General features: G+C 39.0%; 1 protein-coding gene across 5 annotated transcripts in view; it reads left to right on the forward strand.

The window, feature by feature from the left end:
* The window catches only part of SLAIN2 (SLAIN family member 2), a 43,474-nt gene extending 25,531 nt beyond the window's left edge, over positions 1-17,943 (forward strand). For 4 of the 5 annotated variants that reach the window (XM_088130583.1, XM_088130587.1, XM_015889222.3 and 1 more), the window contains 2 exons: positions 5,467-5,779; positions 8,587-10,555. In XM_088130583.1, coding sequence (XP_087986709.1) covers positions 5,467-5,779; positions 8,587-8,653 — 380 coding nt within the window. In that variant the 3' untranslated portion in view covers positions 8,654-10,555. Of the gene's footprint in view, positions 1-5,466; positions 5,780-8,586; positions 10,556-12,795 lie in introns of those variants that run through there. The other variant, XM_015889223.3, reaches the window with a different exon arrangement.
* The last annotated feature ends 2,426 nt before the right edge of the window (positions 17,944-20,369 follow it).

Here is a 20,369-nt window from a genome sequence, read left to right on the forward strand (position 1 = left end):
AAGGTAAGCATTATCACTAATCTTTTGGCTTGAGGTTCTTCTGCCATGTTAATGGTTGCAGTCCTAGATGAACTACATACCTATGTTTTTCTAGGCATGCATCTAGTAATCTATTACACTAATCAAGGATTTACAGTATTTCATAATTAATGTCTTGATTTTACAGCAGGTGGTAGAGACCAGATTGATTTCCTTGGTATACTGTACTTCAGTCTGTATTTCCATGCAAGAAGTTAAGATTTTTCATTCATAAATTAGCTGTTGCCTGCTACATAATAAAGAGTGGATATTGTGTTGAATGCCCATATTTACATGTACAGACAACATTTTTGCCTATTGGGTTAGTATTGCTCAAGATTTGTATTTTATTATTTTCTTACTAGAGGGCTTCATTTTTGAGGCAGTGTTTGCCCTGAGAGGAGGATCCTAATTAGTCTGGCACCAATAAGGGATAACACCTAGTTTGTGTGCCAAATTTTTTGGTGTTGAAAGTGGGTGGTGTAGATATGCAAAGATTGTTAAATGTGGTTACAAGTTATCTCTGAGCAAAAGGCTTATTTCAGCATGGAACAAAATAGGCAGTCCATTAATACTTACATCAGACTGGCAATGATTTAGAGCTCAAACAAAGAAACCCTTTTCTGAGTTGTGTGCTTTCTGTTGTAAAGACCTTTTTTGTTACTGCAAAATTCACAGCTGTGGGTAGTGTGTTTTGCAGGAAAATGAAGTTTTTTATAAAGTCAGCTTGGGAAGCTTTATTCATAGGATATCTTAGAGCATTTAAAGAGAAACTAATAGGGTTTCTTAATTTAATGGCTCTTGGAATATCAAAAAATATTTTCATCCTTGAATTTACTATTGGGTTTGTCAAAAAGTTTTCCTTACACTGTGCTGGAATTTCATTTATTTCATTACAGATCCAAGAGCTTTCAAGAACTGTAGTTACATTTGAGGCTTCTCAAACATCCTACCACCATTATTTAGAAGTTTTTGTAATTTGTTATGTTGATCTTTTTCAAAATCAGTGTCTCCCCCCCCCCCCCATGTACCCTTTGCTCCTCAAAATATCTTACTCCATAATGTCACCATGGTAATTCCCCTAGAAATATTCTTGGCAGAAAGATCCTTTTGTATTGCAAAGCATAAATATATGAAGAATCATAAAAATTAAGATTATAAGAATCCGCAATATGTAACTCATCTGTTAAGTATCAAATCTAGCCATTTTCTTGAAATATAATTCTTCTTCCTGGAACTCTTAAATTGGTCGCGCCTTACATTGTTTGCATGATTACAGACCATAACTTTCCTATTGGGGTGGTTTATCATCAAATATATCCTTATTTTGAGATATAGTATTTGGTCCTTGAGGCAGGCCCAGGTTTACACATCATATATTTTAAATGTAGATGTGATTTTCACTTATAGTTAGTTCAAACTTAAATCTGTGTGTTGAAAATGCTACTTTACATTGCAAATTCATTATATTATGAATAAATGAGAGCTCATTTGTTTTTTCATCTTATCAAATACTCTTTTACAGTCTAATAGAAATAGTTGAAGTAAATACTTGTTAAGTTTTAATGTGGTATATGCATACACAATTTAAAATATTGTAACATATTATTGAATGTTGTTTTCTCTGCATATTGTACACCTACGTAATAACTTTGGCTGAAATAACTACATTCTTAGTTTGCTGATTGTATTATCCACATTTTCTGATGTAATAGAAAGGTAATATCTGGATGTATAACACTGATAATTTTAAACAGCAGATTAACTGCAAAATTAAAACCTAAACTAATCTAAAATTAGCAATTGTTTAAGAACAAGTCAAATCTAAATATTAATTAGCTAAAAGAGCAGAGGAGCACATTGTAGAAAGAGTCATCTTTCCTTTTTCAGTAAAGAATTACTTATACACATCATCAATGAAAACTAGTTAGCTGCTGAAATGATCAGAACAAAATAGCTACACAATTATTTATCATTGCAGCTGTTTTTATTAGTACTGCTACTCATTGAATTGCTAATCTTTTCTGGTAGAATATTGAAAGTATATTACCATTTAAACTTGACATATTTGCATGTCTCAAAACATTTAGAAATGTTAACTATTGTGAAATATTAATGTACAGTACTGTGCAAAAGTTTTAGGCAGGTATGAAAAAAAATGCTATAAAGTAAGAATGCTTTCAAAAATATATATTGTAATTGTTTATGTTTATCAATTTACAAAATGCAAAGTGAGCAAACAGAAGAAAAATCTAAAATCAATATTTGGTGTGACTGCCCTTTGGCTTCAAACCAGCATCAATTCTTGCACTTGCACACTTTGTACACTTGCACAAAGTCAGGGATCTTGTAGGACTAGAGTCAGGTGTATGATTAACCAATTATACCAAGCAAGTGCTAATGATCATCAATTTCATATGTAGGTTGAAACACAGTCATTAACTGAAACAGAAACAGCTGTGTAGGAGGCTTAAAACTGGGTGAGGAACAGCCAAACTCTGCTGCTAAGGTGAGGTTGTGGAAGACAGTCTTATGTCACAGGTGATACACTATGGCAAGACTGAGCACAGCAACAAGACACAAGGTAGTTATACTGCATCAGCAAGGTCTCTCCCAGGGAAAAATTTCAAAGCAGACTGGGGTTTCAAGATGTGCTGTTCAAGCTCTTCTGAAGAAGCACAAAGAAATGGGCAATGTTGAGGACTGCAGATGCAGTGGTTGGCCAAGGAAACTTAATACAGCAGATGGAAGACACATTGTGTTTACTTCCCTTTGACATCAGAAGATGTCCAGTAGTGCCATCAGCACATAACTGGCGGAAACCAGTGGGACCTAGGTACACCCATCTACTGTCTGGAGAAATCTGGCCAGAAGTGGTCTTCATGGAAGAATTGTGGCCAAAAAGCTATACCTCTGATGTGGAAATAAGGCTAAGCGACTCAACTATGCATGAAAACATAGGAACTGGGGTGCAGAAAAATGGCAGCAGGTGCTCTGGACTAATGAGTCAAAATTTGAAATATGTGGCTGTAGCAGGAGGCAGCTTGTTCACTGAAGGGCTGGAGAGCGATACAATAATGAGTGTCTGCCGGCAACAGTGAAGCATGGTTGAGGTTCCTTACAGGTTTGGGGCTGCTTTTCTGCAAATGGAGTTGGGGATTTGGTCAGGATCAATGGTGTTCTCAATGCTGAGAAATACAGGCAGATACTTATCCATCATGCCATACCATCAGGGAGGCGTGTGAGTGGCCCCAAATGTATTCTGCAGCAGGACAATGACCCCAAACATACAGCCAATGTCATGAAGAACTATCTTCAGTGTCAAGAAGAACAAGGAGTCCTGGAAGTGATGGTTAGGCCCCCACCTAGCCCTGATCTCAAGTTCATCGAGTCTGTCTGGGATTACATGAAGAGACAGAAGGATTTGAGGCAGCCTACATCCACAGGAGATCTGTGGTTGGTTCTCCAAGATGTTTGGAACAACCTGCCTGCTGAGTTCCTTCAAAAACTCTGCAAGTGTATCTAGAAGAATTGATGCTGTTTTGAAGGCAAAGGGTGGTCACACCAAATATTGATTTGATTTGGATTTCTCTTCTGTTTGCTCACTTTGCCTTTTGTGAATTGATCAATGTAAACAATTACAATATACAGTCCATTCGGAAAGTATTCAAACCCCCTTCACTTTTTTCAATTTTGTTACGTTGCGGCCTGATATTACCATTGTTCAAATTCATTTTTTTTCTCATTAATCTACACTCAGTACCCCATAATGACAATGTGAAAACAGAATTTTAGAAATGTCTGTAAATTTATTAAAAAGAAAAAACTGAAATATCACATTGGCATAAGTATTCAGACCCTTTGCAACACCACTTGAAATTTAGTTCAAGTGCCTCCCATTTCTCTTGATCATTGCTGTTTCTACACCTTGATTGGAGTCCACCTGTGGTAAATTAAATTGATTGGACATGATTTGGAAAGGCACACATCTCTCTGTAGAAGGCCTCACAGCTGACAATGCGTACTGTATCAGAGCAAAAGCCATGAGGTCTAAGGAACTGCCTGCAGAGCTCAGAGACAGGATTATTGCAAGGCACAGATCTGGGGAAGGCTACAAAAAAAAATCTGCTGCACTGAAGGTTCCCAAGAGCACAGTGGCCTCCATAATTCTGAAATGGAAGAAGTCTGGCACAACCAGGACTCTTCCAAGGGCTGGTCACCCAGCCAAACTGAGCAATCAGAGGGGAAGAGCCATAGTAAGAGAGGTGACCAAGAACTTGATGGTCACTCTGATTGAGCTCCAGAGATCCTGTGTGGAGATGGGACAAAGTTCCAGAAGGACAGCCATCACTGCAGCCCCCCACCAATCTGGGGTTTATGGCAGAGTGGCTAGACAGAAGCTTCTCCTCAGTGCAAAACACATGAAGACCCGCTTGGAGTTTGCAAAAAAGCACCTGAAGGACTCTCAGACTGTGAGGAACAAGATTCTCTGGCCTGATGAAACCAAGACTGAACTGTTTGGCCTCAATTCTAAATGTTATGTCTGGAGGAAACCAGGCACTGCTCATCACCTGCCCAATACCATCCCAACAGCAAAGCATGGTGGTGGCAGCATCATGCTGTGGCGGTGTTTTGCAGCAGCAGGGACTGGGAGACTGGTCAGGGTTGAGGGAAAGCTGAATAGAGCAAAGTACAGAGATATCCTCAGTGAAAACCTGTTCCACAGCGCTCAGGACCTCAGACTGGGGCAAAGGTTCACCTTCCAAAATGACAATGATCCTAAGCACACAGCCAAGACAACACAGGAATGGCTTAGGGGCAACTCTGTGAATGTCCTAGAGTGGCCTAGCTAGGGCCCTGACTTGAACCCTATTGAACATCTCTGGAGAGACCTGAAAATGGCTGTCCACTGACAGTCCCCATCCAACCTGATTGAAATTGAGAGGATTGGCAAAGAAGAATGGCAGAAAATCCCCCAATCCAGGGGTGCAAAGCTTGTCGCATCATACTGAAAAAGACTCGAGGCTGTAATTGCTGCCAAAGGTGCTGAATAAAGGGTCTGAATACTTAAGTACATGTGATATTTCAGTTTTTTTAATAAATTTACAGACATTTCTAAAATTCTGTTTTCACTTTGTCATTATGGGGTACTGAGTGTAGATTAATGAGAAAAAAAATGAATTTGAACGATTGTAGTATCAGGCTGCAACATAACAAAATTGAAAAAAGTGAAGGGGTCTGAATACTTTCCAAATGCACTGTATATTTTTGAAAGCATTCTTACTTACAGCATTTTTTCACACCTGCCTAAAGCTTTTGCACAGTACTGTAATATTGGGTTCTGTTCTACTATATCACTAATGATTTTAGGTTCTGTCTGATTTTAAGCTGCAGCTGTTTTATTGTTCCGACACTGAACGTGACTGTCTACTTTTGGTGATATTCCAGTTCCATCACCCAGTAAATTCCGGTCTCCAGCAGCACCATCACCTCTGGCTCTGAGACAGCCAGTGAAAGCATTTAATACCCATGGACCTAGCTCTGTTCCAGAAGCGACACAGCTTCCGCACAGCAGCTCTTCACCAGGGCCTTTAGCAGCTCCCAGTTCTGCCTCTCCGAGCCCAGCCAGCAGCATCAACAGTGCTACCCTTACCAGACCTGCAGGAACCACAGGGTTGAGGAGTGGCTTGCCAAGACCTAGTGCCCCCTGCACAGGGGGCATACCAGTGCCTCGCAGCAAACTCACACAGCCCATTCGCAGGTGAGTCTGCCACTTTCACTTTGTACATGGCAAAAACCGTCATTCAGAAGAAACATTTGTGTCTTGGGTAGCAAATCTTATATAGCCAAAGTGGTTTGTATACATATCATATTTATGCTGAAAAGAAGACATTTTTTATCAAAAATAATTTATTTTCAATGGGGAGGTGATCATTTCAACTTTTTCTGAGAATATGGTAATAGAAATTATATTTGTTTTGTGTAATCTGGTGGGGGAGGTGAGTTAAATCTGCTTTTCTGACTTTGGGATAAATGGAGTTTAAGCTAGGGGTATGGGTAGATTTGAAGGACCTGTGTGTTTTATGGACACTGCAGTCTTTATATCAAAAAAGCCAGAAAGTAATTTTTGGTGCTCTGTTAGGTAGAGTCAGTTTGTGATTTCATGGCTGAAATATCCAGCCTAACTTCAGGTTTATTACCTCTGTTTCATACCCGCTTTTTACGATGCAGACTTCTGGAGAAATCAAAAGTTTACACACTATTTTATGCTGCTTTTAAATGAAATAACTAATTTTAAAGCATTGCTATGTGTACATTTTGACTTACATCTATACTTTTTTTCTTTTTCTGTTATATCACTGCCTTTCTAATTTGGGGGTTGCTTGTAGAATTGATACATAGATTCTTCACTGCAAAGACATTTTCTGTATATCTTATAAGCCAGTAGATGGCTCATAACTATGTGCACTTAGAGGGCATACTACTTGCTTACCAGCTTCTTTTACCTTCTAGTCTCCCCCATTCATTCCCTGCATGAAAAGCTATGAACGTGTGTTTGAACCCTTGGCTGAGTCACCCTGGCACAGGATGACTTTAAGCAAAAAGTGAGCTAAATTGTAATCAGTAAATAATATTGATATTCCTCAAGGATTTATTTAACCAAGAAACGTATTATCAGCAATGAAACATTTGATAACAAAATTTATGAAGTCATCTAGGACAATTTAGTGAGTAAAGAAATTGTCCTTGTGCTTTGGATGTCATTGGCTAGAAGATTGACGTTTGTGTATACCTCATTCGTCTCGAGTCATGTTGTCATATACAAGAATTTTTTTTTCCCGTAAAGAATGCCTGTTTGCAAATAGATTACCCATTTCTGGACTTGTCTACATAATTTACTTACTGCAGCACAAAGAAATCCCTCTGATTTGCTTGCTTAGGACATGTCCTCATAATGGAGCCTCTACAAGAGGCAAGCTGAAGATAGTCCAAGGAGTTCCAGCAGGAGAGTAGTGTTTTCCATGGGAAAATGAAAGAAGAGCTTGTGACCCAAGGAGGAGGAGACGGCGGCAGCTTGAGGCAACATGGTTGGATGCAGTGATCTGTTCAGATACAACAGGTCTGCTGTGGCACTGCCTCCTCCCATCTGGTCCCTGGGGCCATCACTCTTCTACAGTGCAGCTTTGGCTGTGCGGGAGAGCAGAATCCTGGCTTCTGGAGCCACCCCTTCTCCTCCTCCTTGGTGGGTCTAGAAATTGCCTTAAAGCATGGAATTGAAAGTGTAATTTAAATCACTCAGTTCTGAGCTGTGGAATTCCTTTCCCAGTGGTTGGTGTTCTCGGGATCTCGGTTCCTTTCCTCACAAAATAATCTCTTAAAAAGTTCATTCCACCATAGAATATAACCTAGTACATATACAGCTTCACTGTATGACAGGCGTTTTTCCTCTCCTATTTTTTTGGATGATTAGAGCGCGCTCTGTGCGTGTATGTGAAGGGGTGTGTGTGCGTGCATGCGCATGTATGTGTATGCATGCTATGATTTCGTGCAAGAATCAGTAAAATTATTTCCCAAATAATTTTGGGAATCTCAAAATCTCAGGCTCTTCAACAACATTCAACTTGCAGCTGCATTTTGGCTGCACAAATCCAGACAACCACTAGATGGCAGCCAAGACATAGACAATTTTAACTCTTTACTGCCACTCAGTGTTCAATAGGTAAATCAGTCAGTATTTATTCTGGAGTAATGATGTGGACACACCCACAGCCCAAAAGCACTTACACAGTCTGGTCTGCATGACAACTGGCTCTTTTGCTGCCAACTAGTGATTTGTAGTTTAATAGGTCAAAAATGGAAATAGAGGGGAAATTGGATCAGATGGAGATCCTGGACCTAACAAGCTCCATTCCAGCCCACATTCCATAGGGTGATTGGTGGTGGCTTTTCCACAGTTCAGGACTTTTGAATTCCAGCCAGGAAAAGCCACCAATTGCTGCCATTACAGTGTTGCTTGGAGGAGCAGTACAAATAGCAGCACAACATGGCTCTGTTCAAGATGCCCCTAACGGCAGCCTGTGGGGGCAGCCTGGCAAAGCAGCTGGGCCTTTGAGGGCTCCATATGCACACAGGACAGTATCCCTTCTATTCGGAAGGCAACCAGGAAAGTTAGAAATGAAGCCCAGAGCTAATCTCACAGTGGCAAAATCGTACCTGCTAAATGTAAAGAGTGAAACAAAAACCATTATACAGTAAAGGGCATAAGGCAGATGTACAAAAATCTCTTCATGTGCCAGACAAGTGGAATAATTAGGGGACTCAAAGGAGGAGTAAGAAAAGGCACTGTGGGATATTGTTGCTGATGCTGAAGTTTGTTGGCGTTAAGAGAGAGCAATACAGAATCTTTGAATATTTCTACTTTTGTTCCTGGCCTGCCTGTCATATTGGATTCTTTCCATTAAGAGAAAGAAATAGACAAATAAAGCTACAATGAACCAGAACATGTTTATCTGGGAGAAGCTTTCTGATGGCCGAACCCTCAGATGAATCTCATTTTCCCTGTTTCAGATCACTGCCGCCTCCCAAAACCTATAGCAGCGTAAAGGATGAGAGCTGGAAGGACGGCTGCTACTGAACAGCAAAGCTACGTAATTCAGCAGGTACTCCTTCGCCAGGCTAAACCACAGAACAATATGCAGACTGATCAGAAAATACTTTTGGGGGGGGGTTAAAACTCCCCAGATCTCTCTGTCTTTAATTAGCACAAGCTGGCAGAGATTATAAAACAGCACTTTAATGACATTAACATCAGATACTTGGTGACCACTCAAATCATTTTTACGTGAATCACGTATCACTTCTGAATCTCTTCTTCCCTGCTTCCTAAATTTGTTATAAATGCTCACATGGCTACAATAGTCAATGTGGATACAAGGGCAAATATCTTAAAATGCCAAAGAAATATCCATTTTGAAAAAGCAGCATGCAAAATGTTAAGCAAAAATAATTCTGAAAGATCATACATTACTTGATTTTAAAGAGCAAGGCTTTTTTAACATGTAGAATAGAAACATTAACATTGATCAAAGCAAAAATTTTGGATTGTAAAATGCAACTAGGCTAGTGAGATTGTTTTAAACAATTGTGGAAGAGATGTGTGGAGAAACTGAGTCACAACAGAACAGTTGTCTCTGGAGTCTCACTCTGGGAGTGGTAGGGGAGTCATACCATTTTTTTTCTTTTTTCTTTTTTTCTTTTTTAACTAGGCCTCTGAGACTTGATAAGCATAGGTTGCATTCTTTTATGTTGACTTGTCATATCAGGTTTTGTATAATATTATGATTGCCAAAAGGGCTCATTGTCAGATATACAATCCTAAAACTAGCTGTTCCTGGCTCAGGAAAATAGCCTTTGTTTTTGCAGCCACATTTTTAAAAGCACGAGTCCTTTTTGAGCAAACTTCCTGGAAGAAGAAAGGGGGAGTATTGATTAAGACATATCACCACATGCTTAATGCCTGGAGCACAACTGAACATGCCTGTAGTTAACATGAAGAAAAGACAGCTATGCAGCCCTAGCCCAGAGATTCTAAGGAAATCAGTTGTTCTGCTGATACCAAATGATATATTCATATGAGTAATGTTTCATGGTATGAGGGAGTCTTCTTTATCCTTTTTTTAAAAGATCAGCTTCCTAAAGGTGTGTTTAATTGTAAATACTTCTGCTGAGGTTATTGCCCTTATTAATATTTTAACTATGTACTTTGCCTTATGCCTGTATTTTGCATTGTTGGTAACAGTTTGAAAAAAGAAAAGAAAACTCTGCCATGTATGTTTACAGAGTGGTTTGTTCCTCTAACTGTTGTCAGCTTTTCACTATTTTGCCAATCCTTGTTGTCAGGGTACCCCTCACACCCTAGGAATCTAGTACTATTAATACCCAAAGCCCCATCTCTTGCAACCCCCCTTCTAGTTGTTTTATGGTGTAGTGGAAGACAGAAAATAAGTTATGTATCAAAAAGAAGTTGAGAGTAGGTCAGTTGCAAGAATTTTTGTTTTTTTAGGAAAGAGAAAGCAGTCTCTTAGAATGACATTTCCTTGTGCTGTCTAAAGTACTGAGCAAAAAAATGTTCTTAGCTAGGATACCGTTTTGGTAATGACTGAAAAATCCAACATGCTCTGTGGCTTGCAAACCTTATTCATGCCTGCCTCTTAAAATGTGTGCTTTTGAATTTTTACAAGAAGAGTAACTGATTTGGGGATTCTAGTCCTTGATTTTTTAGCTAGCCTTCATAGATTAGTGGATTAAAAGCCATGCAATATTTACTTGAATTGGAAAAGTGACCAAGGCAGGATAAGACTAGATATCAGTTCCAGCACTCAGGCAATTTTTTTTTTAATTTAAAGGAATGGCCCTTTTATGATCTTGCATAAGTGATGGGATTCCTCACTTCTGGAATCTTTAGATGCTGGGTTCTGAAGGCACAATGTAGATCAGTTGTTTCTCAACCTTGGCAACTTTAAGATGTGTGGACTCCAGCTCCCAGAATTCCCCAGCCAGGGGAATTCTGGGAGCTGGAGTCCACACATCTTAAAGTTGCCAAGGTTGAGAAACACTGATAGATCTTTCATGCATAAATCACCTGACAAGTAAGACATGGGCATGATGAAGACTTTGGAGAGTTCATTCTCACCATACAGTTTTACAAAGTGGAATTACTTGCACTTCTATGAATCACAAGCACAGTGTGGGAAGTGACATTCCTTTAACTGAGAATGTTACTATTACAGCATCCTAAATTACAGTCAAATCATATCAAAAAGAATTGAACTGGAGTGTCTTCTTAAATCAGTGTAGCCAATAATTGTGGGAGGAGAAGTTAACCAAGCTGTTTTGCACTGTTAGTCCAATATATTTAAAGTGCTGAGCAGAAAACATGAGGTGTCCAAATATTTTTAGGTAACTTTACCTAGCCTGATTTCTAAAATGGGGCTCTAGCAAAGCAGACATTGCAATCTTCATAAGTGAAGACATTCTCATTTCTACCTTTACTAGAAAAATATTTAACTGAATATTTTATTCATACATCCAGATGTTGCCTTTTTTACTAAGCTGCATCACCTTAATTTATAAGTGTTGTTTTTATGCATCACCTCTTACATTATTTTGACAGTGTATTAAGTTCTAAGAGCATCCTCCTACTGCCACATTGTAATAAACGTCCAGCAAATTTAGATTCCTGAAAAAAGTGTAATTAGAGGAGACTTTCACATTGTCAGTTTATTTGATTGCCAGGACATCCTATGACTTTCTGTGTTTTAGAGGTTTGGGTATATTGAAGTGTGGAAACATGAATATGATAAACTAGTGCCTATGATTTATTTAATTTATGTTTGACAATAGTTGTAGGGGTTTTATGAATGTGGGAGGGGGTTTTGTGTCAACAGCTCAGAATTGTATGTATGTAGGCAGAAAAGAAAGGAGTTCTGCTTCCAAAGTTATTTAATTTTTCCTCAGTGTTTGAATGTTTTTTTAAGTGTTAATAATAAAAAGTGTAAAAAGGAAGAATATAGGTATTCTTAAAACAACATTTCTTTGACTCCTTTTTAAAATAAAATATACATAAAATGAAATATTGGATGTTTCTTTAAGTATATTAAATATTTTGTTCATTTGTATGTTTTCAGAAACAAAACTTGCTATGGGAGATCATGCCTTAAGGTCAAATTACATATAATAGCAACAATCCCATTTTTAAACACTGTATAGTGTGCTGTGAATCAAACAGAAAAAAGGAGATTTGATTTTCAAGAGCAAAAGAGAAGTAGAGATAAGGAGAACAAAACCTTTATCAGCAGCATAATTCATATAACTATTTCTGAGTCTTGGATGCATAAATAATTTTGTTCTAATAATATAACCTGGCTAATTTTATGCTAATTTTAATTTTATGCATAAGAAGTGCTGAAAACTTACCATGTGCTGCATTCTACTTTCTTAATTTTACTTTCTTTTCAAATGGTTATCATTTGTTCTGTTCTAAACTTCTAGAAGTGAACTTCTTCTATTTTCATGGAGTTTTTTAAAGCTTAGGTTTACCATTCCATTACAGATTTTTTTTTTTAATTTGGCCTTTTTTGTTTGTATCTCTATAATGCAAACATTTTTGTACTATAGAGTGCACTCAAAAAGAATAAACATTCATTTGTTCTAAATACCTGCGTTTTAGGATGAGGACTGCTGTTTGAGGCAGAGAACTTCATCTCCCTTAATTTACTGCTACTTAAAAGCACAATATTGTGTTTGAATTTTTATCAATGTAAGCAAATAACTTGAACATTTTTCAGTGGATGAATTAAATCCCTAATGATAGTCCTGATCTTATAAAGGAAAAATGTACGTTTCAGTTAGAAAACTTCATTTGATCTCCAGTCTGAGAAGAAGTACCAGCTTTGCTCCTTTTGCATAACTTTTTAGAGAAAGGTTGGTCCTTTTGAGAAAGCATAAATAGCTCACTAGTGGCAGCTTGGGTTGATGTATATCATTTCAGCCATCAGATTTTTTAAATTATGTGCTAATATTTAGTAGGATAATTTCACCCTTGCTTTTTTTATTCCCCTCCACTGTATATCAGGCTGTTTACAGAAATAAGCAAAGTTTTTATATAGATTACTTGTTCCAGTTCAAGTATTCCTTCTAGTTTTATTAAGATGACATTTTAGCTGTTTCCACTAATGATTTTCTGTAAAAGGGATATGGGGTCCTTATCTCCTACAGGTCTTACCATCTCTCCAAACAAGATGCATGACCAGGACTGACTTACCATAAGATTGGAAAATCACAAGATGTTAAAGGGGAACAGGTTTGGAATATAACAGCACTGACATATAGCATTTTTGGATCATGCCAGAATTTTCTAGAAGCAAAAGCTAAATTTATTTTTAATGTTACACTGTATTTATTAAATATTTGCATACAGTTTTTGATAAGATTCCAGTGTCTGAACATAACTAATATACAAGAGAGTTTAGAGAAGATTGCCCCTTTGGATACTTCTTTGGGTGAAATACATCATACTGCCTGAGTAAATAAATAGGTTACAGCACTGAGACAATTTTCCTTCCACACAATAGGAAAATGAAACAATAATAGCTTCTGCCTAAAATTGTAGCCCTCGCTCCAATAATGTGATTTATTTACTTATTTCAAGCCAGTGTATTGGGGGAGGGCGGTTAAGAAGGATAAACCTACAATTTGTGTGGTTTTAACTAAATTTTATTTCTTGGATCCAAGAAAAACTCTAGAATTAGAAATAGAACCTATTAGAATCATAGTTTTTCAGCAGATAAAAGCTGTTACCCAAATGAAATCTCATTATCACCTATATGCTTGTGAAGTAGATGCAGATGCTGAGCTTCAAACATAAATTATGATTTGTGAAAGAAAACAATACATTCTACTGGCCAAAAGCATCTTACAGTGCATCAAGGAAAAAATCTGATAGAATATCAGACAGACAGAAGTAGCCATTCTAAAAGAGAGCATGGAATGTGTAATCTGTATGTGTAGTTCAGTGGCAAAAAGGCCTGAGGGACACTCTTTCAAATTGCTGCTTAGATGAAAAGTCATATTCTTTAAAGGGACTGAGACTACTTTTACTTCCGTCCACCTATTTATCTGCCTTTTTGAGAGTCTCCTTCTGTCTTTGAAGTCTCATGATTCAGAAAATATATATGTCCTCCATACAAAGCATATTGCTTATATGTACATTTATGTTCTTCCAGATGTTCTTCAGGTGCAATTCCCATATCTCACCGCTTTGATCTTGCTTGCTAGGGCTAAGGGGAATTGAGGTTCAACAACAACTGGGGGCCACACATGACTCATCCTCAGGAGAAAAGATTGCATAGTTTGGAGGGTTGGCGAGGGATATACAGTACTGTGCAAAAGTTTTAGGCAGGTGTGAAAAAATGCTGTAAAGTAAGAATGCTTTCAAAAATATATATTGTAATTGTTTATTTTTATCAATTTACAAAATGCAAAGTGAGCAAGCAGAAGAAAAATCTAAAATTAATATTTGGTGTGACTGCCCTTTGGCTTCAAACCAGCATCAATTCTTGCACTTGCACACTTTGTACACTTGCACAAAGTCAGGGATCTTGTAGGACTAGAGTCAGGTGTATGATTAACCAATTATACCAAGCAAGTGCTAATGATCATCAATTTCATATGTAGGTTGAAACACAGTCATTAACTGAAACAGAAACAGCTGTGTAGGAGGCTTAAAACTGGGTGAGGAACAGCCAAACTCTGCTGCTAAGGTGAGGTTGTGGAAGACAGTCTCATGTCACAGGTCATACACCATGGCAAGACTGAGCATAGCAACAAGACACAAGGTAGTTATACTGCATCAGCAAGGTCTCTCCCAGGGAAAAATTTCAAAGCAGACTGGGGTTTCAAGATGTGCTGTTCAAGCTCTTCTGAAGAAGCACAAAGAAATGGGCAATGTTGAGGACTGCAGATGCAGTGGTTGGCCAAGGAAACTTAATACGGCAGATGGAAGACACATTGTGTTTACTTCCCTTTGACATCAGAAGATGTCCAGTAGTGCCATCAGCACATAACTGGCGGAAACCAGTGGGACCCAGGTACACCCATCTACTGTCTGGAGAAATCTGGCCAGAAGTGGTCTTTATAGAAGAACTGTGGCCAAAAAGCTATATCTCTGATGTGGAAACAAGGCTAAGCGACTCAACTATGCATGAAAACATAGGAACTGGGGTGCAGAAAAATGGCAGCAGGTGCTCTGGACTAATGAGTCAAAATTTGAAATATTTGGCTGTAGTAGGAGGCAGTTTGTTCACTGAAGGGCTGGAGAGCGGTACAATAATGAGTATCTGCCGGCAACAGTGAAGCATGGTTGAGGTTCCTTACAAATTTGGGGCTGCATCTCTGCAAATGGAGTTGGGGATTTGGTCAGGATCAATGGTGTCCTCAGTGCTGAGAAATACAGGCAGATACTTATCCATCATGCCATATCATCAGGGAGGCGTGCGAGTGGCCTCAAATGTATTCTGCAGCAGGACAATGACCCCAAACATACAGCCAATGTCATGAAGAACTATCTTCAGTGTCAAGAAGAACAAGGAGTCCTGGAAGTGATAGTTAGGCCCCCACCTAGCCCTGATCTCAAGTTCATCGAGTCTGTCTGGGATTACATGAAGAGACAGAAGGATTTGAGGCAGCCTACATCCACAGGAGATCTGTGGTTAGTTCTCCAAGATGTTCGGAACAACCTGCCTGCCGAGTTCCTTCAAAAACTCTGTGCAAGTGTACCTAGAAGAATTGATGCTGTTTTGAAGGCAAAAGGTGGTCACACCAAATATTGATTTGATTTGGATTTCTCTTCTGTTTGCTCACTTTGCCTTTTCTAAATTGATAAACGTAAACAATTACAATATATATTTTTGAAAGCATTCTTACTTTACAGTATTTTTTCACACCTGCCTAAAACGGTTGCACAGTACTGTAGATGGTGAAGGAGAGTGTGGTCTCTTTGATGTATTAATTCTCCCTAATATGATACATTCATAAGACTTACATTGGAAAGCTAAGACTAGTTCCCAATGCTAATTTACTTTGGAGCAAACATGTCTAAACACAGAGGAAACCTGCCCACTATGAGGCCCTAACTCTGCTGTATAAACAACTTCCATTGCATTTATTATATGCAGGGAAAGATTTCATGGCATGCACCAAGATTCCTATCTCTTACTATGTTTGTTTATTTGTTTTGCCGGAGAAAGGAAGATACTTTTAACTAGTTCTGTAATAATATCTCAAAGTCAGAAGAGAACTGAAACAACTAAAAGAGTTAATAGTAATTCATCTGGTTTTGACTATTCAGGGAAGCTCTGCATGACCTCAGGGCTGCTGCACTAGCTAGCCGAATGTCCCTTGGGAATATTGTTGAAATTTATTATGGGCAAGGAAGGGACAATTAAAGGCAGAGTGATGCATTTCTGAGAGAACAAAGGATCAGGAGAGGGTAGCCTTTGCCTTCAGCAGTGAGGTCAGAAGCCCAGTTGTCAGGCAACATCCAGCATCTCATAGTTAGTGTTCAGGACAGAGAAGGACTGGTTCTGTCTCTGGCAACCATGGAGAAAAGGGAGGTTGGGATAATGTACAGTGGTACCTCGGGATACGAACGCCTCTACTAACGAACTTTTCAGGTTACGACCAGCTCCAGCTGCAAAAATCTACCTCGATGTGCGAACTCCGCCTCGAGGTATGGTCATTTTTCCGCCCGACACGTGGTCTGCGGCCATTTTCCCGCCCCTGACACGTGGTCCGCGGCCATTTTCCCGCCCCTGACACGTGGTCCGCGGCCATTTTCCCACCACGCAGCGCCCGGCCGTTTTCCCGCCGCGCAGTGCCCGGCCGTTTTCCCGCGGCGCGGTGCCCGGCCGTTTTCCCGCAGCACGGCGCGGCGCCCGGCCGTTTTCCCGCCGCACAGTGCGGTGCCCAGCTGTTTTGCGCCCGGCCATTTTCGCGCCGCACCGTGCCCGGCCATTTTCCCGCCCCTGACGCGTGGTCCGCGGACGCCAGAACGGATTAATGGTAATTACATTGAACCTTATGGGAAAATTTGCTTCAGGGTGCGACCGAATTCAGACAGCGAAACGGAGTAACCAGATTTACATTGAACCCTATGGGGAAATTTGCGTCGGGTTACGACCAACTCGGGATACGCCCAGAGTCACGGAACGGATCAAGTTCGTATCCCGAGGTACCACTGTAATTTGCTTTGTACTGGACTGTTTGGCTGATAGTGTCTCTGATTGTGACATCTCACAATTGGTGATGAAATGTTTTTTCCAGAACACTCTATTTTGGTTATGGCTGCTAATTTTTACAACAGATTGAAATGTAAAATGGTAGTATCTTCCATTATTTCTTAAAGAGCTGACTTTGGCCTTTTGAGGAACAACCACTTTCCTTTGTGTGACAGCCATTAACTGTCGTTGGCTTTTGACCCAGACTGGGTCTTTCATGGTTCCCTTTTTACTTTCGAGATAAAGACGCCAAGAAGAAACCTTCTTAACAGCAAAATGATCCATTCAAGTTTTGGTACTCTTACAAATTGGAATGTTGGAAGGGCGTAAGAGATAAATCATACATTGTTGGCTTTTAGGCTTCACTTGCTCTTTTTTCCAAATTCAGAATTGTTTTATTCTTGAATAATACACCACTCTTTTAAGGTGTTCCCAATAGGTGTTATGAACCATCCAGTTGTGCTCTAAATCACATTCTCCCCTCCAAATCTGGACGACCTACCCAGCCCTAGGAAATACTGCAAAAGAGGCAAATAAGTCTTTTTTTCCCTAAAATTCACATTTTTAGAACATAACATGTTATAATGTGTTACAACAAACACTCATCTCCCTCTAATTGATGGTGGTATAAGAAGTCCTCCCAGACATACAACCATGTACATTATTAATAACTGTGAGCCACCCTCTGGGGGGAGATGGGTGGCATACAAATTTAATAAATAAATAATCCACAGTCCAATATAATCATGGCAAAAACACTGTTTAATATAACAGCTAGATTATTATGTTGATGTTGTATAACTCCAGACAGGATTTATGGTCAATTTCCTAATATAAATGTGTCAACACTGCATATTTTCCATCAGTTACAAACCTACATTCTGTTAATACCTTTGATATATGATTTCCACATTTATTCCTCTGCACATCCCAAAAGACAACAACAGAGGGAGCCATTGCTTTGCGCTCCCAGTCTGATTCTGGTAATGTTCTATATTCTTATTCTTGAGAAAGGGTTTGTTAAGGTCGCTTCCTTATTTTCTTTTAACTTTGCACATTTTTTTTCTGGTTTTAAGTTGTCAGAATAAAGTGGCCGTTTTAAACTTTGCAACTGTGTTGGATTCCTGTTTTACAAGCATATTTTTATGCTTAAATGAGAAGGAACTGTGCAGGTGTTCTTGCAAATGCTTTCTACTACAAGAGTTATTGGGGCCCTGAGCTCAACAAAGATTGCACTGGAGTGTGAGCACAACCTTCAAAGGCCTTGCAATGTCCTTATTTTCCCCTCATATTCATATGGGCTTGTCATGGCTCTCAGTCAGAATAAACAGGTGCTATATTTGCATGTCAACTGAACTGTCTATTTGAAACATTTGGCTTGTGAATAGAGGATTCTGGAGTGTTTGCTTAGCATACCCAACTCATCCCAAGTGCCTTTCCCGATTATCTTGAAGCTGTCTTTGCACACTCTCCCAACAGACTGACATTGCTTACACACTACACTAACATATTACGCGGTTGCTTTGGCTTTGTGTTGTGTGAACCCAGCCATCGACTCATTGCAGCCAGATTCACAAACATGGTAAGCTAAAACCACAGACCACTTTATAAGTTAGGTAGGAACTTTTCATCTCTAATTTGGAGGTACAAACAAAAAAACAAAGCTCTTGATTTTTTTCCCTCCCTTTTATATGCTCTTTTATGTCACTTCCCTTGAGAACAAGTCTGGTTAGTCATTAACATGATAATTCGAACTCATACAGAGTGGTTTTATTTTCCCCAGTGGAACTGTAAAAAGTAGCCTGACAGATTGGAGGAGCCAATAATCTGTATGATCTTTGAAACATTAAGTTTAAATGGTTCCAGGAAGCCCACTTGGAAGCATCAATACTTAGTGGATTTAGCTCATTAACACCCAATTATCCTGTCTACTAACTGTTCCGAGGCAGCTTGCTTTCAAACTCCATATTGTCCAGTTTATAGGAGAATTCCTGTGCTCACTGCTTTGGATTTCAGGAAAGGGACACAGGAGGTCAAGAATAAACATCAGTGCAGCAACAAGATTTGCACCAAGTGTCAACAATCTGATTTTGATTATATTGAAGTAAAATAGGGAAAAGCTTTATTGGAGCACAACCATATATTGCCACATAAAGCTTTTCCTTATTTTTTCTTTTGAAGAATAGATCACAAGTGGGTATGGGCAGAGATTCTGGAATAAACACTCAATATGTAACCTAGATTAAATGAAAGAAACATGCCTCCAGCTTCACAGAAGAGTAAAAATTGAAGACTCGAGACAAGCAGTGGAAACCATGAAGGTAAAGAGTTGAATAATGTCCAGGCTCATGGAAATTTAAAAAAGTGAAGGGCAGAAAAAAACTTTCTGGGATAGAATAATCCAATGTATGTGGGTCATCTTGACCTAGTTTGATTTTGAAGCTTTACTGAGTTTCTTGTATGTCCGAGTCCCTGACTTTTACAAGAATTTTGGATGCCATCATAAATAATTGATTAGGGACATGTAGTATTTTGGATGAAACACATTTCCTCTCATTAAAAAAAATCCCTGTTCTTCAGTGTTTCAGTCTATGCTTGGAGCTGCATCATCATCATCATTAAATGATGCCTCCATCCATATCTTTAAATATCTCCTTGAAACCTACTGTTTCTTCAAGGGCTTTGGTGAATCCGCATTTTTGGGGATATGAGCATTAAGGAGGCTCTGTGCAAATCCTATTCAAGACAGATAAAAGGGGAGTGGCTTTGAGCACATGCACCACATTTCCCACTCTTGATCAGTTATAAGCATTTGCAGACAGCATATTTGATTAAAAGAGTCTTTAGAAAGGGATATTAATGCATTCTACCAGGCTTGAGCTAGTATTATGCATACATCTAAAAAAAGAGGTAGTAAAAGAATATGATTCTAAGGTGTAAGTGGAAATTTTATTCCATTTAAATGCATTCTGTGACATACGGGAACAATCTGGGAAGTTGGCAGGCTGGCATATCCTCTTGATGTACATATATCTCTGCATATGTTGCTACCATTCATATTATTAACTGTCGTTCATAACCCCCATATTGAACATTTGACCACAAAGTCTATATTTAACCTATAGGCCCATTTTCCAAATCTTCCCTTTAATTTAGGTAAAAACTGTATGTTCATCCACCATCTGATACACAGGCTAGGCAAAAGGATTACACAAACACCAGTTTCCAGTTGAGTACATTTACTAAAACATTATACACAGAGCAAACAGAATAGCTCTTTAAAACATTATCAAAAACTTTAATCTTTGAGGATACTTTACCACATATCCCACCTAGTCATAATATGATTTATTTGGTTTTGGTTTAGTGTAATGTGTGAATATGTGAATCTACCATTGCAGTTTGCCAGCCATGATTAGCATCATGCAGCTTAGTGTTATTTGTGAATCAGGTCACTATGGCTTGTCCAACAAAGCAGAGGTTAGTCTAGTCTGGCCCAAGAAGACCCTATAAGCT

This window comes from Python bivittatus, unplaced genomic scaffold, assembly GCF_059951505.1.
Source record: "Python bivittatus isolate LINGU-HERP-01145 unplaced genomic scaffold, Pbiv_v1 ctg000070_np1212, whole genome shotgun sequence".
NCBI classification, from domain to species: domain Eukaryota; kingdom Metazoa; phylum Chordata; class Lepidosauria; order Squamata; family Pythonidae; genus Python; species Python bivittatus.